This window comes from Podarcis vaucheri, assembly GCF_965113315.1.
Source record: "Podarcis vaucheri genome assembly, chromosome: 15".
NCBI lineage: Eukaryota > Metazoa > Chordata > Lepidosauria > Squamata > Lacertidae > Podarcis > Podarcis vaucheri.
Genome location: NC_138753.1, coordinates 2,730,303 through 2,747,237, shown reverse-complemented (window position 1 = coordinate 2,747,237; position 16,935 = coordinate 2,730,303). Strand labels below are relative to the sequence as shown.

The following is a 16,935-nucleotide window of genomic DNA, read 5'->3' as shown; positions in this document are numbered from 1 at the left end:
CTCCCGTGATGCTTTGAATAAGGGAAACCCGTTTGTTACCTTTCTACCAGATGTAACTTATCAGCTGTCATGCCCGTTTTCATTAATCTTACGATAATTTCTTATAACAATAGGAACACCAGCAACATCTCTGTTGTAAGGGAGCATGGCAGCCATCATTTAGCACAAGGGGCACTTTAGGACCCCCCAAAATTCATCTACTTTCCCTCTCCATGAAAGGAATGGGGGTGGGGAGTGGGGAGTGGGGAGCAAGGCTGGATGGGAACTCACTGGTTTTGTTTTGCTTTTTAAGGAAATGTATTTTAACAGTGCTGTGTTTACTGTTTTCATTATCCTCTGCATTTTAAGATTTTTAAAAATATATATATTGTTTTAATTCTATTAGAGCAGAGCTTTCCAAACTTTTCATGTTGATGACACATTTTAGACATGCATCATTTCGCGACACAGTAATTCAGTTTTACTAGCAAACCGGAGGTTAAACCAACCCCTTTCCAGCCCCGGGAGTGTTTGCATGACACACCTACACGCTACAGCAGACACGCGTGTCAAGACACAGTTTGGAGAGTTCTGTATTAGCGTTAATTAACTTTTTAGCGATTAGCTTCTACTGCCTTTTTTTTTTAGCTTTTTGTATATTATCTGTGTTGTATGGAATTGTGTAAGCCGCCTTGGAAAAGGCATAATAATAATAATAATAATAATAATAATAATAATAATAAATATTCCAAGAACCTGTAACAGCGAGAAAGCTGAACGGCTCCTTTAAGAGGCGTGTCCCCCGAAACTCCCTCCGCCCCTCTAACGGGGGCGGGGAGGAGAACCCGCGAAGGACAGCGCAGGAGGTTTGTCCTTCGCCGCGCTCTGTCGCGGGCCCGGCTTCCTGCTTCCGAGGCTATAAAAGAGCTGCTTCCGGCGCCGGCGCCCGGCCTTGGTTTTCCTCCTCGGTGGCTCGCGCTGCTGCGGCCGAAAGACCCGCGATGAGTCTCCCAGGTGCGTGTGTGGGGGGTTGCCATGGGAACGACGGAGGCCTACTGGGGATGGGAGAGGCAGGGGGCGGGGTTGCCATGGCAACGGGAGGCTGCTGTTGCTTTTTGGGGGGTAGGGGGTAAACAGGCGCCGTCGAGCCGCGGGGCCCCAGGATTCAGCCCCGGCACCTGTTTCCCACCCACCCACCCTTCAGTCCCGGCCAATTTCGCGAGGAGAGGATTGCACCGCCGAGGGAGCGTGTCCCTGAGCATGTGCAGAGTGCCTCCCCCTTCCCAGATTCCTGGGGTTGAAGGAAGCGCCCCTTCCTAATCCGATTTCCGCCCCGGCGCCTGTAGGCTCCGCACCCCTTCTCCCTGCTTTAGTCGATCTCTGGTTTTCATTAATAATCTGATTTTTATAATTGAGAATGGGTGGCTTGTTTGTTTGTTGAACGGTGGGCAGCCTCGACAACTTAAGTAGAAAAGCCTGGGTATAAATGTCAGAGAAATAAAGGAAGCAACTGACCCTGCAGGCTATACATGCAAAGTAGTTGCCTGATGAAAGAAGGCTGAATTTAGCACCTCATTAAAAGAGCCTTTAGACTTAACAAGGCACCCGGCAGCCATAGGCAGGCAGGAACTGTGGGAAGGACTGTGTGGTTTGCATGCTACTTGTGAATAATAATAATAATAATAATTAGTAGTAGTGGTTTATTTCCTCCAAAACCTTGAGGAACTGGAGGCAGCTTGCAAGAATTACAAATGAAGATAAAACACAGATCACTAAAAACAAATGAAAGGTAATAGTTAAGAAGTAATTAAGATGATAATGGAATCAAAACGATGTAAAAACAAATCTGTCAAAAGGCCAGTAGCAAAAACAGCAGAGCACTATTAAAAGCCCTTTCCTTAAAAGCAGTTAGTTCCCAAAAGCCTGTCGGAATAAAACAGTACCTTCTGTGGTCTTGCTTAGAAAGGTGGTTTATGAGGGAGCCATGAGGGAGCCAGGCCGCTCTGTAATTTGGCCACTGCAGTGGACTAAGTCCTGGGTTCATACTCACCAGCCAACCCAGAGTCAATGTGATTCATCAATAAAGGATATAGGTTCAGATCTGTAGCCAGCCAGATGCTCACTTGGGTGATCTTGGTTCCAGCAGCTATCTCTCTGCCTTCCTCCTTTTTATTCTCAAGGTACCTTGCAAGGTAGTTTAGCCCGAGAGATGGCTACTGGAACCAAGATCACCTAGTGAGCATCTTGGCTGGCTGCAGATTTGAACCTATATCCTTTATTGATGAATCACCTTGTGCCACTTGCATTTCAGGGACTGTATTCTTAGATACAGGCTGTAGCTTAGTGGTAGGGCCCCTGCTTTGCACACAGAAGGTCTGGGGTTCAAATCCACTTAGGGCTGGGAAAGACAGTTCTGAAATCCTTTAGAGACAAGTACTGAGCTAGATAGACAATGGCCTGATTCAGGGTAAGGCAGCTTCCTACGTTCCAGTGACAAGAGATAAATGAAATTAAAAGGTAGGTGTCAGTCCCCTTGCCTTTGGGAAACAACAGTTCTTTTTAAAGTGTTACCTACTTTTTGTCAAACATCTTTATGTCAAGATAAGCATGCATTGAAATTCCGCCAGCCCGGCACATGGCAATTAGCTGTGCTTGGGTGAGGCACTATTAGGAAACGTGTCTTTGGCACGAAGCAAGGCCTTGTGATTACAGGAGTGGATCTGGAACAGTTTCACACCCTTAAGAAGGTGGAGGGCAGCATTGCCTAATAATATAGATACTGAAGGCAGAAATATTTGCATAGTGTTAGAAAACATTTCACAAAAAGTTGTTTTTGCTGTAGTCAACTTTGCATAGGAGCCTGCACACCTGCAGATTCCCAGCTTTTATTTTAAAAAGAAAGAGTAAGTTTCTAGCATTTGTAGAACCAGAGGGATAAGCAAAATGTACAGATGCTGGTCTCGTCTTTGGTGGAAATCTAGCCTGCTCCCCTCCCCCTCGTCGTTTTTAGTGCTTTACTTTGCCCCCACCCCCAGGCCTGGGGGGGGGGAATCCTGCAGACACCCATGAACAGGAATATTTGCCTATTCCATTTTCAGACCACATGTAACACTGAAATCTCCATCTATCCCCTGTTATTACTATAAGACAAAGCTGGAAGTTTGAAGGGAGGGGGAAACTGGAAAGGGAATAATTGCAGTGAGGCAAATGTGTAACCTCAGGATTTATTTTAAGATCGCTTTATTTCATTATTTAAATTATTATCATCATCATTATAATCTACTCTAGTTTTTGGTTTAAAAACACACAAGAGAGCTAGCAAAAAGTTAATCTGGTTGCTTATAATTGTTTAAAAGTTTTACTGATTTTTATCTGCAGCTTTTATTATGATGGTTTTATGTATATTTGTTTTCAGGTTAGTTTCTTTGTTTTCTTTGTGTTTCATCTACTGTTTTATTGGAGACTGCTCTTTGGTTAAATGGCTTACAAATCTTCTAAGTAAATAAGCACAATAAAAATAGGCAAACGATATATATAGCAATCATAAAATGAAAAACCCAAGCAATTAAAAACAACAGCTGAAAACACTAACATGTTAAAAGCCTGATTGATTTTTAAAAGAAATTCAACAAGTTGAGTAATAAGAGTGTCTCTGAGAAGAGACAGAGGACATTCCCTGCCATGCCATGGGTGGCATCAGCATCAGCCATGTCTGCAGACACCTGTGATGAGCTTCTAGCATCCTTCCTGAACACATCCTTGTTCTGTTTTCTCCATGTGTGCCCTCTGTTCCTGACTTTCAGAATCAACTGTCCTGAATCGACTGTCCTGTTTTGTCTTAGCAGGGTTGAGCCTGAAAAAATCTTCAGCTTTCGCCCAAGCCCTGAAAGCTGAACCCCGGTACTTGTTGGCCCAGAATGTGGCCACATGCGCAGACCCCCTGGAGGTGTGCCTGGAGCGGGCCGTGGTGCAGGACACGCTGCAAGTCTTCCAGCACATGGTACCTGCTGAAGGCAAGCCCATCACCAATCAGAAGAACTCAGGTAATGGCCACCTCCCTTGAGATTGCACATCCCATTTTAATGCTTTGCGATGCCCATCTCCGCTGTGCTCCTCTGACCCCCCAGGACGCTGCTGGATCTTCTCCTGCCTGAACGTGATGCGCCTCCCCTTCATGAAGAAGTTCAACATGGAGGAGTTCGAGTTCAGCCAGTCGTACCTCTTCTTCTGGGACAAGGTGCTTCTAATTGTATTTAACTGCCCTTCTGCTTCTTGCATTTATATCCCACCTCCAAGGAATTCAAGGTGGCGCACATGATTTCCCACCATCCACATTTACCCCCTGTGAAGTAGGTTGGGCTGAGAGATGGTGACTGGCCAAAGGCCACCCCCAGAAAGCATGCCTGAGTGAGGATTTGAACCCAGGTCCTTGGCCAACACTTTTAATTGCCATGCCACACTGACTCTCAGAGGTGCTTTCTTGAGGCTTTGTTTAGGTGCTAGGATGGGGAACCTGTGGCTATTTGGATGTTATGAGTCTCGAGAGATGGTGGAAATTAGGGTCCAGACTCGTCTGGAGGGCTTCAGATTCCCCTCTCCTGCTTTGAGGAAAACCCAGCAGACTGGTCGGCTTCTTTCTGTAAGCAGGGGTGCCATTCAGGCTTCTGCCTTGAACTGCCACCCTCAGAAACCTTTTTTTTGGGGGGGGGGACAGCACCCCAGGAGGGGGCATTCTCTGTGGACTTCCGTCCCCACTGAATGGTGTCCTCATTGCACAGCTATCATTGCATGCTGAAAACGCACCTGACCCTTTGTATTATGTCTTAGCTCTTATTGTTTTATTATCATAACCTGCTCTGGGCCTTGATGGGAGGTAATCAATTCTATTACTAAATAAATAATAACCAGGGGGCCACCACTAAGTGGGCCATCCTAACTGTAAAAAGGCCAGAAGGTTAAGGCGGGGTGGGTTAGCTTGAAGTCTACCAGGGCTCAACAGACCTGGTTTCTGACTGCATTCTGACTGGCTTATTTCCAGGTTGAACGCTGTTACTACTTCTTGCACGCATATGTGGAAACGGCTCAGAAGAAGGAGCCCGTGGAGGGGAGGCTGGTGCAGTTCCTGCTCTCCAATCCCTGCAATGACGGCGGGCAGTGGGACATGCTCGTGAACCTCATTGGTAAGAGAAGCTGAGGCCAAGGCACTTTGTAGTCCACCTAGGTTCCTGGGCAGAGGATCCAGCATCTTAAGGGGGGGGGGGGCTGCTCAGCCAAGACCAGGAAATCAGGAGTTGGGATTACAGAATTCTTTGGGTGGGGCTGGAATCACTAAAGCTTTTGAAGGTCTTCTGATGAGGTGGACAGTTGCAGTACAAGACGGAGTCAGAAACCTTTCTCTCTCAGATCCCCACAGGATCTTCAGTCTGGCACTCTCTTATGTAGTTTTTTAAAATGTATGCGTTGAGCTTATGCAGCTAACCGATGGTCGAGTCAGGCCAGGCTGCCCAGCAGGGTATGTCCAAGCTCTCAGGCAAGTCCAGCATATATTACCCTGAGCCCTTTAATTGGCGATGTTGAGGACTGGACCTGGATGCACCACAGGTGAGAACGCTCTCCCGGACTAAGGATGTGGGAGGACAGAAGTAGCCTGGAAACAGTTTCATTGTGTCAAGATCTGTGCTTATTTCACACAGCGTAAACTGAGTGCAGCAGGCAGAACGACCTTTCCTTCGGCCCATCGGTTCTGGTCGGTTACTAAAACTTGTTCCTTCCTAGAAAAATACGGCGTAGTCCCCAAGAAGGTTTTCCCTGAATCACACACCACTGAGGCCTCCAGACGAATGAATGACATTCTGAACCACAAGGTAACTAAAGTGTGTGTGTGTGTGTGTGTGTGTGTGTGTGTGTGCGCGTGCGTGCATGGGGGTGTGTGTGTGTGTGGATAGAGTGTTACCATCTCTAAAAGCATTCGTCTTCTCACCAGTTTGGAAACTTAAGCTCAGGCTTGTAAATAAGCCCGTAAAAATGATCAAGCCCCATGGAAAGGTTTAGTTGCCTGAAGGTACCCTATGTAGCACACTGATGGCCTGAGAAAAAGGATGCTAAGTGAATCTTCCCTGTCTGGTGGCTTGCCAATAAGATCAGGTTCGCCACAGGCGAACAGACGAGTCCCTGTAAAGCCTGTTAAAGCCCTTAAGATCTGAGGTGGGCTTTTGGACACACCTGCCGCTCCACACACACAATGAGCTGACACAGTTTTCACAGCCTTCCTGTTCAGATGCTGACACCTGCCATTGCTTGCTAAGGTGGGCGCTGAATCTTTTCTTTCCAGTCTGTTAAAAGGTAAATTCTAGCCTGGTGCCTCTCCAAGTGTTGTGGGCTGCATCCCCCACCAGCCATCTCAGCCATCTTGCCTGCTCCAGCATCCTGAACTTTCAGCGTGCTGATAGCGTGCCACAGAGATTGCCACTTAGAACTTGCTCTTCCCGCTTTGCTTTTCTTCCAAACAGATGCGAGAGTATTGCCTCCGGCTGAGGAATATGGTAGAGACTGGATGCAACAAGGACGAGCTCTCTGCAGCCGTGGACACCATGATAGAGGAGGTCAGCTGCTCTTGGTGCAGGGGCGAATGCGATGGCTGAGTAAAAAGAGATTTTCTGTCCCTGCCCCCTCTTTCTCTCCCCCCCCCAGGGCCCCATTCATGATGCTTCTCATTCTCATGATGCTTCTCATTCTCATGATGCTTCTCATAACTGAGCACAGCTTGGGCCAGCCTTTGCAGCTCTGAAAGTGGCGGCTGAACAGAGAGATGCAGAGATCCACTGTGAATGCATTTTGGTTGTGCTCTTTACAATTTGGAGGGGCAGATTGTCTACCCAGCTGCACCCTTTCTTCTCTCTCTCTTGCCAAAGCTGCCAAGAGGAAAGATGTGTCAGGCTGTTTTAATTTTACTTTTTTACAGGAGTCGCATTGTCCTTCACTGCATTTCTGCAAAGCCCTTGGTGCCTCCCTAAGTGTCCTTCCAGGGTGCCTGCACTAGAGGGCAGCAGACAACAATGTATATCATTTTTTTTGCTGTTGTCCAGGGCACCGCAGCTCCATGCTGGCTTCCCGGTCTCTTCTCCCAGAACTGCCTCCATCAAACTGGTGGCCATTCCACCTGACCATGGTGTAACTTAGGGAGCAGAATGAAAGAGCCCATAGATTTCCTCTCCCCTTCTGTTCCTTTTTGCCTCCTGTGTCACGTTGCTTAGTTTCCACGCTGTTGTTCAAAAATCTATAAACCAGCTTGATGCCTTCGGTGGAACAGCAGCTTATAAGCATAGCGAGCAATTAAGCAAAACGAGAGTTTGTGAGTCACAAGCATCAGTTCCCTCTGGCTGATTTGAAGGGAGGTGTCTGGGTTCCACCTTCCACTAATCTGCTTTCCCTCCCCAGGTGTTCAGAATAGTGACCATCTGCCTGGGGAGCCCTCCGGACTCCTTCTGCTGGGAGTTCTATGACAAGGAGAAGACCTACCACAAGATCGGGCCAATCTCGCCCCTGCAGTTCTACAAAGAGCACGTCAAGCCCATCTTCGACATGGAAAGCAAGGTTGGGCAGTGTGGTAAACACAAGGCAGCCTGTGGACAATCATTGGCCCCCTGTCTGTGCGATCCTTTTTAGATTTTGGAAATGGATAAGACACGCCCCTGCCCCACACGGTCTCTTGTTGCTCCCTTCTTCTCGTTTAATACCACGACCCCACTTCGGTCTGTTTGAAAGTTGTGGCATGGCTGAAATCGTAGAGTTGGAAGGGACACCCCAAAGGTCATCTAGCCCAACCCCTGCAAACCTGGAATCTCAACTGAAAGAACCCCTGACAGATGGTCCCCCAACCTCCGTTGAAAAACCACAAATGCTGGGAAGTCCATCACCTTCCGAGGTAGTCAGTTGCATTGCTGAACAGCTCTTACTATCAGAAAGTTCTTTTTAACGTTTAGTTGGAAATCCTTACAGAAAGGCCCACCAGATTTCCAACCCCAGATCTCCTTTTGGGGGCCAAGCATTGCTTGGTCAGATGGTGATAAAATTGTGACCCAGAACATCAAAACCGAGATGAGTCTAGCAGAGGATATTTGCTGCTGAGAAGCGGCACCCCTCATATTATTTCCAAACTTCCATCTTGTTTGAAATGGAACCTCCAGGTTCAGTGGCAGCCTACCTCTGAATAACACCTGCTGGGGAGACACAAGAAATGGCCATCTTTGGCCATGCTCTTGTTGCGAGCATTTTAGTTGGCTGCTATTGCTGGGTCCAGCAGAGTTGGGAGGAGTGACCTCCTTGAAATTAACTTCTTGCGCTAACTCAGCCCTTTGACTTAACAGGTTTGCCTGGTGAACGACCCTCGGCCCCAGAACCAATACAACCAGCTTTACACAGTGGAGTACCTGAGTAACATGGTGGGGGGCAGGAAGACTCTTTACAACAACCAGCCCATCGAGCTCCTGAAGAAACTGGCAGCCGCTTCTATTCGGGATGGAGAGGTTTGGCCTGCCCCCCTGTCTTTGTTTTGCTCCTTAGCACAGTGTCTTCCTGCTCTTTGCTTCAACTGAAGGGTCCTGATTGTCGCCTGCTCTCTCCTCAGGCCGTGTGGTTTGGTTGTGACGTTGGGAAGCACTTCAACAGCAAACTGGGCATCAATGACATGAATATGTAAGTGCGTATGGGATGGGGGAAGAGGGCTGTGATCCTGCACACAGTCCCCCTGGGGATGGTGGGTGTGCACGTCAAGCTCAAACTTTGCTTTGCTTCCATTTCTTTGTTCTTCCGCAAGCTCAGAGCCCCCTGGATCGCAGATCTGCTGCCCCTCGTGCTTAACTGCTCCTGTATGTTGTTGTTTAGTTGTGTCCGACTCTTTGTGACCCCCTGGACCAGAGCACGCCAGGCCCTCCTGTCTTCCTCTGCCTCCCACAGTTTGGTCAAACTCATGCTGGTAGCTTTGAGAACACTGTCCCACCATCTCGTCCTCCATCGTCCCCTTCTCCTTGTGCCCTCCATCTTTCCCAACATCAGGGTCTCTTCCAGGGAGTCTTCTCTTCTCATGAGGTGGGCAAAGTATTGGAGTCTCAGCGTCAGGATCTGTCCTTCCAGTGAGCACTCAGGGCTGATTTCCTTCAGAATGGATAGGTTTGATTTTCTTGCAGTCCATGGGACTCTCAAGAGTCTCCTCCAGCACCATAATTCAAAAGCATCCATTCTTCGGCGATCAGCCTTCTTTATGGTCCAGCTCTCACTTCCATACATCACTACTGGGGAAAACCATAGCTTTAACTATACGGACCTTTGTTGGCAAGGTGATGTCTCTGCTTTTTAAGATGCTGTCTAGGTTTGTCATTGCTTTTCTCCCAAGAAGCAGGCGTCTTTTAATTTCGTGGCTGCTGTCACCATCTGCAGTGATCATGGAGACGACCTGATAAATGTGTTTACTCTGCAATTTAGGATTACTAGGGAAGGCACTTTCTCTGAACCCCACACTTAACGTGCATTTCGTGTGTGCTGCTTTGTAGATTTAACCACAAGCTGGTGTTTGGCGTGTCAGTCAAGAACATGAACAAGGACGAGCGGCTGATCTTCGGGGATTCGTTGATGACCCACGCCATGGTCATTACTGCCTTCACTGAGAAGGTGGGTGTTGGGGCAGCAGGGCGGGTGATGGGAGTTCCTTCCCTTCCTTTCCACATATATGGCAAGTCAACCAGACAATAATTGCATGCACGACCTGTTCATGGAATCCTCCTGGGGACGGTGTGTTCTTTTGAAAGAGGGACAGAGAACCGGTGGCCCTCAAAGGTTTTTGGGCTCCATCGCCCATCTGCCCCAGCCAGCCTGGTCAGGGGATGATGGGAACGGCAGTCCAGCAACACTTAGAGGGCGACAAAGGTTCCCCATCTCTGCTCTAAGAAGTTGTATTCTGTACTTGTAGAGACAGAGGGATGGCCCTCAGAGAACAACATGCAGAGAACATCTGTGACTTTCCAGAGACTCTTGGATTCCCATCACCCACCTGCCTCAGCAGGAACACGGCCAGCGGTCTGGGGTGCTGGGAGCTGGTGGAGGGTCCCAACCCTCTTCTAAAGTGCCTTGTCTACAAAGACCACCGTTCTCTTATGATGAATTATAGAATTGTAGAGTTGGTATCTGGATGATGCTGGTGGCGAGAGCACTGAGGCCACCAACGCCCCGTCCCCCTTCCCAGAGGCACCTGCCCAAGGAGCTCAAGAGGCAGCACAGGGAGGGGCTCCATGACCACCACCACAATCTCATGGCCAGTGCTTTGTTATTTTACATTATGCATTTCAGGTACACAGCCTTCCAAAGCTTTCTAAATTTACCGTGTGTCTCCAGTTTCACAGACAGAAATATACAAAGGTTAGCAACGATGAAAGGTAGTAAAGACAGTGATGGAATTACTTTAAAAGCCAGACAGGCCCACCAGGCAATCAGCCCAATGCGATCTGACCCTCCTCTCTCTCCTTAATCCAAGAGGGATGCTCAGTCCACTCTGCCCCGCTTGGTCCTTGCTAGCTAGAAAGGGCTTCTCTATAAACATTTGGAAGCTCCTCACCTCAGAAATCCAGAACGTTAAAACAGAGGAGCAAGGCAAGATTAAAAGCTGCAATGCCCCTAGGCTGTTTTTGCCAACGGTTGGCAGATTTATAATTCTCACTAAAAGCTTCTTTAGGCTAAAAGCAGGTATTAAAACATGGAGCTTTTTTCCCCTTTTTTAAAAAAAATACCTGTTGTGCAAACAGGTTTTAACTACAACTCTGATGTAATTTTCCTTTCCCATGAGGGACGTTTAATCCTTGCCAGCATTCAAAACTAAGCTAAATGTGGCTTGATTGAATTTTAAGAGCTTGAAAGTAATTCCAGTCAGGCCTCAGAGGTTCTTGCCACCATCTCTTCCAGCTGCCTCGTATGGACCTGAGCACAGTTTCGACCCAAAGTCTTTAAAAGTACTGTAGCATGATTTATTTTATTTATTACCACATGTATATCCTCCTTCCAAGGACCTCAAGGTGGGTTACAGGGTCTTCCCACTCTCCAATTTATCAAAATATTGATAAAATCAGCAGCTTTATATATACACTGTATAAAATATCCACAATAAAAGTACATGTCTAGCTAGGCCTGCAATATTCCGCATGCAATATTCTCCACACTGTAGAACACCTTATGTGATCCAGATACCAGGCTTTTAGCATTTGGGGTTGTAAAGGCACGGGTGAGGGACGCTTTCAGCAGTTTGTGAAATGAAAGCGCAGGTGTCATCTGTCAGGTAAGGGAGGCATTTTATTTCTCTGCTATAAATCCACAAGCAAATGTAAATCGGCCTGGCCAGGGGAAGCTTTTCTGCAGGGCTCTTCCTCCTGTTGACCCCTGCATTTCCCCCTCTTTCCAGCCAGAGCAAGAGGGCTGCTTTGAAAAATGGCGCGTGGAGAACTCATGGGGCGAAGACCGCGGGAATAAAGGTAATGTGTTGCTAATGCAGATGCTGGCCTCCTTTTGTTTTGCATCAGGGGTGTTGTCTGGATTTTGGGGCAGGGGGTTGGACTAGATGACTTCCAGATGTCCCTTCTAGTACTATGATTCTCAACAGCGTGCGTATTGGGATAGCGAGCTTAATTCTGGGCCAGTTTAGCACTCGAAGCCTATGCAGTTTGCCCTGCCTCTCTGGCTTAGCAGAATCCTGACAGGCTGGTGGTCAGTGAATTCTTCCCTTTTGCCCTCCATCACTTCAGGCCTCTCCAACCTGGGGTCTCTTCCCAACGCTGAATTTTCCTGGGTTTGTGATGAGGGCAATGCAAGGAGGCTCCTTCCCTCTCTGTGTTCTGCACTCTCTGCCAGGATCGCCATTGGGCTGTGTGTGTCCCCCACCTCCTTTTCATTACTCCGGGGTCATAAGGCAGAGATTATAAATTCCTGCATGGGGTTTATTGCAGAGAGAGAGAGAGAGAGAGAGAGAGAGAGAGAGAGAGCGCACATGAGCACTGACTGGGTTGCCGTTCCTTTAAGCTCCTGATGTAATCTTATTTTGTGTAGAAAAGTTCATTACCCCTCTTCGAACAGCCTCCAGTGGGGGAAACTTTTGCTGTTGGTTGTGCGATTGGGATGACAACAAGCAGTGTCTTTGTCTAGCAGAATTGTAGCTGCCACATGTGTTCCGTTTCCCTCTTCACTTCCCCTGGGAGTTGGTGGGAGACAAGGGCCCACGGTGCCCTCCAGCCTTTATGCTACCCATGGCCATTTCAAAGAGCCAGGGACTTTTCTTCGTGTCCCAGTGTCTCCCATTGAGACTGGAGCTTCTGTTTGCATAGCAAGAGCTTTCGTGGAACAGCAGGCGCAGGACTATCTCAATGATCCAGGCGCGCAGGTGGCCCTCACCCCCGCTTCCCAAAAAAGCCGCCTGGAGGTCAAGGCACAGCTATTCTTAGCTCTTCGTTTACCCATCTGTTTTATGAGCGTGCTAAAACCCAGAGTTGCTCCAGCAGTTAAAAAAACACACACACACTCCTGCCATCAACCACAAGAGACGAGTGCGAACCACTTTGAGCTTTCAAAGTTTAAAAATAACCCAGCGAAAGCGAGACAGATTACCGGCATTCCTCAGAGTTTACCTTCTCCAGCCTCCTGGCAGGGCAGCCAGAAGGTGTGAGGTTGATTCCTTGAGCGTCTTAGCCTCTTGCCGTTCTACGTAGAAGTCTCACTCCCACTCAGAGGCAAAGCCTGCTTTTAATGAATGGGGCCTGAATGGGGCTTTTTCCTCGAGGGCTCTGGCCTTGCCCCTGAGCACTTTGGGGGCCTCTCACTTTGGGGGCCAAGCAGAGCCCTCTCACCACCTCTGCCCAATCAGTCCCTTGCAATGGCCAACCCTGGTTGCGGCTGCTCTTTTCCACTTGCCAAGCAGGCAAAATGCTTTAGAGCCTCTCTGCGCTGCAAGGTAGGCCTCCGTTTGGGGTGGCGGGGAGAATCAGGCTGAAGAAGAGAGCCGCTTGCCCCAGGCTCATCGCCTGAAGGCTGGCCAAGGCGACTGGCAATGTTCCTTCTGTAAGGACGGTGTGAGTTGCTTGCAGAATGTGTCTTGGGCATTGATTCAATACATGTGTATTGCGGGCACAGAATTGGGCCAAGCCTGAGTCCTCTGTCTTAGTGATCCTTACAGCAAAGCAGGGCAGCAGCGGTTAGTGCTACAGTGGTACCTCGAGTTACATACGCTTCAGGTTACAGACTCCGCTAACCCAGAAATAGTAACTCGGGTTAAGAACTTTGCTTCAGGATGAGAACAGAAATCGTGCTCTGGCGGCGCAGCAGCAGCAGGAGGCCCCATTAGCTAAAGTGGTGCTTCAGGTTAAGAACAGTTTCAGTATGAATTAAGTACGTAACTAGAGGTACTACTGTACTAACATTATGTCTGCATTGCACCTGGGTGTGCTGAGGCTCAGGAGAGCACTTGCTGGCTTAAGACACCACCTAACCAATCTGTCTTGCTTGGGGCGAGATTGTCCGGAGGGCTTCCTGGCTCTAAGGCTAGGCTCTGCAGTGCGATGCCTGTGGGGACCCTCAGTTGTTGGTGCCAACTTCGCCCCTCCTCTCCCAATTCTAACCTTACTTTAAAATAGTGCTTTGGGCCTTCTATGTTTGCGGGGGGTGGGTGCCTATTTTTTTGGCTAGTTTACCTGCTTTTTTAATACATGTTTTATTTGGGGGGCATGTGTAGGTGTGCTACATGGGAGGTGTTTGAGTATTTCCAGTTTTTCCTCTGCGGAAGGGCTATTTTGCAGAACCTGTGAAACAGTTTCTTAGGTTTCCAAATGAGTTCTTAGCATCCCACACCCATGTTTTTGGGACTCCTCTTCTAGCTGCTTTCCCACGCCACATCCTCCAGGGCAGACCTCTAGCTGCTGCTCCAAAGTCGTCATTTGCAGATATGGCCCTCAGAGAGGGTTTTGGGGATAGCTGGCCTCTTGAAAAAGCCTGGGCTTGTGCGGGAAGGCCAAGCAGCATTCTGGCAGGCCCCTTGTTTAAGGAAGAGGTGAAGAATGAGGATGTTAGATTTGGCACTCCGGCTTGGCTAGGCGTGGAGGCATTAAAATAACAAGCCCCAACGTCAGTCCTTGAAGAGGGTTGATAGAGTATTGCCTGAAACAACAGAGGCAAGATTAGACTCAGGGGCTTAGCTGGAGGATGATGAGTTATGGAGGAAACGCTTAACCCTTCTGTACGGTGCTTTGGGTCCAGATCGCCTGGTCCGGGTTTACCAGCTTAGCATTGTGATCCTGTTGTTGAAAGGCAAGGTCAGATCTTAGACAGGGTTGGAGCATCTGACCTGTTAATTGCAGAGGCAAAGCCACTAGAGGAAACCTGAAAGGCCAATCCTCGGCCACTCAGGAATTTCCAAAAACTCTGGGTTTGTAAAGTGGTGTTTTTGGAAGCTCCTGGGTTTTGCTTCCAAGCACAAATACAAGAGACACCACGTGAGACCTCATCTGTTCCTTGTAGGTTTTTGATTTGTGGTGTTTCTTGATGCAGAGGAAAGGCAGAAAAATGTTCCGGGGAGGAATTTGATCTGGGATGGCAGTTTGAGCTTGGTTTTCCTGTTTCCCTCCCCGAAGCACATTTGACATTGCAAGCACCACCCAGTCTGCTGGTACAAAGCAAGGAAGGGGCCTGTATTTAATTGTTCAACCAAAGGCCTCATTAGCTGTGAAAATTAATGGGTCCTTAATGTTCAGAAGCAGTCGACCTCCATGCCCTCTTAGATTTCAGTGTGGCGTAGAGGGCAGGGGTCCCCCAGTGCAGATCACTGTACGTGGCACCTCTTAAGCTGAGCATCTCTTAATAGACCTTGTCCCGTCCTCCTCTTCTCCAGGTTACCTTATCATGACTGATGACTGGTTCTCTGAGTACGTCTACGAAGTGGTGGTGGACAGGAAGCATGTGCCAGAGGACGTCTTAGCTGTGATGCACCAGGAGCCAGTCGTCTTGCCTGCATGGGACCCCATGGGCGCTCTGGCTAAGTGAACTGGGGTGTGTGTGTGTTGAGGGGGCTCTCTGCTGCCTCCTTCTGGTCAACCTTGAAGCAAGCATGGGGGGGATCTGGAGGGCCAGGAGCTAACGCCAAGTGGCCCCATGAGCAAACTCCCACTTGAGGTGCCAGTCTTGAAGAGTGGTGCCCTGTGGATCTTCAGAGGAAACAGTGCTTTTCTGTGGACGGGGCTACTCTGCAACCTTTGCGTCGACATGTGTGCTTTTCATTGTAGTATAATCCTTTTCTTTTCTTTTTTTAAAAAACACCCTCTAAAATTATTTTATTCATATACTCGTTTTAAAACTTCAGAAATGATTCTTTCACGCAAACCTTGTATAGAAAAAGACGGGTGGGGGGTGAGATGAACGCTTGGGGTGATTGCGTACCACAAAGGGCCACCAAGTGGAGATTAATTGCTTGTTGGTTGTGATTTTGAGCTGCTTGCTTGTGGAGAGAGGCATATAACCCATGGTGCACGATGCTGCCCACTTCCTCCATGATCTTCATCTGTCTTGTCTTTTCCAACTGAGATGTGGTCTGAATTTAACAGCCTTCTCCCTGGAGCACCTGAATCACAGCCCAGGGGATTCCCCCCCCCCATATCCACCACTGAGGCTCAGCTGAACCAACGGAAAGAGTGGCTGCAAAGGCTACATTCCAGAATGCCCAGTTCCTGGGTAAAATGGGATTTTTAAAAAATGGCTGCGTTTTTATTTGAATGCCATCTACAACTACCTGGTGCTATGGAGCGTTTGAATAAAAACACTTTGCTGAATGAGCTTTGGTGTCCTGTATTGATATTATTGATGCATAAATTGCTGGCAAACTGCAAAACATATTGCCAACAAATGAATGAGGCAGTGGGGGGTGGGAGAAGACACTTCCCTCCCACCTCTGTGCCGGCAACACTGGAGAGCTGTTGCCAGTCAGAGGAGACAATATGGAGCTACTAGCTCAGTTTAGCCGGCTAGATGGGCAATACCAGTTGCTGGAGACCCAAGGAGGGGTGAGGGCTCTTGGGCTCAGGTCCCGCTTGTGGGTTTCCCATTGGGGCATCTGGTTGGCCCCTGTAAGAACAAGATGCTGAACTAGATGGGACATTGGCCTGATCCAGCAAGCTCTTTTTTGCTCATTTCTGCACCTTTCCCAGCTCCGCAATATCCATTCGGAACAGTACACAGTATTCCACTATTCCGCAGATTTTTATACCAACAGTTTTATTTTTGATTCCTTGCCTAAAGGAAGGAATCTTGCTTCCTGCCCCCCCCCCCAAATTTCAGAAGACTGTAACAAATTCCTATATGCCCTAGGAGGGAGAAAGTGATGTGGTATTTAAAAGCCTAGATTCATTCATTCATTCATGTATTTACAAGCGAATTACTCTACCCTCCCAAGAGAAGGTCTTGGATGTGCCTGGTGGGATTAATGCCATTCCCCCCCCCCATTTTGAAATGCAGCCGCCACTGCTTCCCTTATCCCAACCCCATGCTCTATCACAAGCTGTTTTTCTCAACCCAGCCCTTTGTCTGCCCCAAAGCCTCTTTTGAGCAGCCTCTAGGAATGTTTCGCGGGTAATCCGGACGCGGCGCCTCCCCTGAGAAGGGCTGAGACGATCCCCTCGTAATCCACGCAACTCAGATCTCCTCCCGTTGTCCTAACAATTGCCAGCTATTTTAATCCTAATCTGTTTGGTGCCCAATTTGGGGCGGCAGGGGAGCGGCAGAGAACCAATTAAAGCTGTGTCGGTACATCTCGGCTGGAGGACAGGAGACCATCCGGCCACGCAGGTCATTCCCACTTCCACAAAGAACCCCCTCGGACCCAGGCACCACTCTCCCAGGTCCCCCTCAACCTGTCAAGCCACCAGTGCAATCCCACAACTGGCC

The 16,935-nt window shown here is 48.6% G+C and overlaps 1 protein-coding gene across 1 annotated transcript; it reads left to right on the top strand.

Moving 5' to 3' along the window:
* The first annotated feature begins 740 nt into the window (after positions 1 to 740).
* Positions 741 to 15,827, top strand: BLMH (bleomycin hydrolase). The gene is made up of 12 exons (XM_082201867.1): positions 741 to 993; positions 3,825 to 4,022; positions 4,107 to 4,216; positions 5,018 to 5,159; positions 5,755 to 5,843; positions 6,489 to 6,581; positions 7,417 to 7,572; positions 8,346 to 8,504; positions 8,606 to 8,673; positions 9,528 to 9,645; positions 11,423 to 11,492; positions 14,891 to 15,827. Exons 1-12 carry the CDS (start codon positions 981 to 983, stop codon positions 15,040 to 15,042), a joined length of 1,368 nt encoding a protein of 455 aa, XP_082057993.1. The 5' UTR covers positions 741 to 980; the 3' UTR covers positions 15,043 to 15,827.
* The last annotated feature ends 1,108 nt before the right edge of the window (positions 15,828 to 16,935 follow it).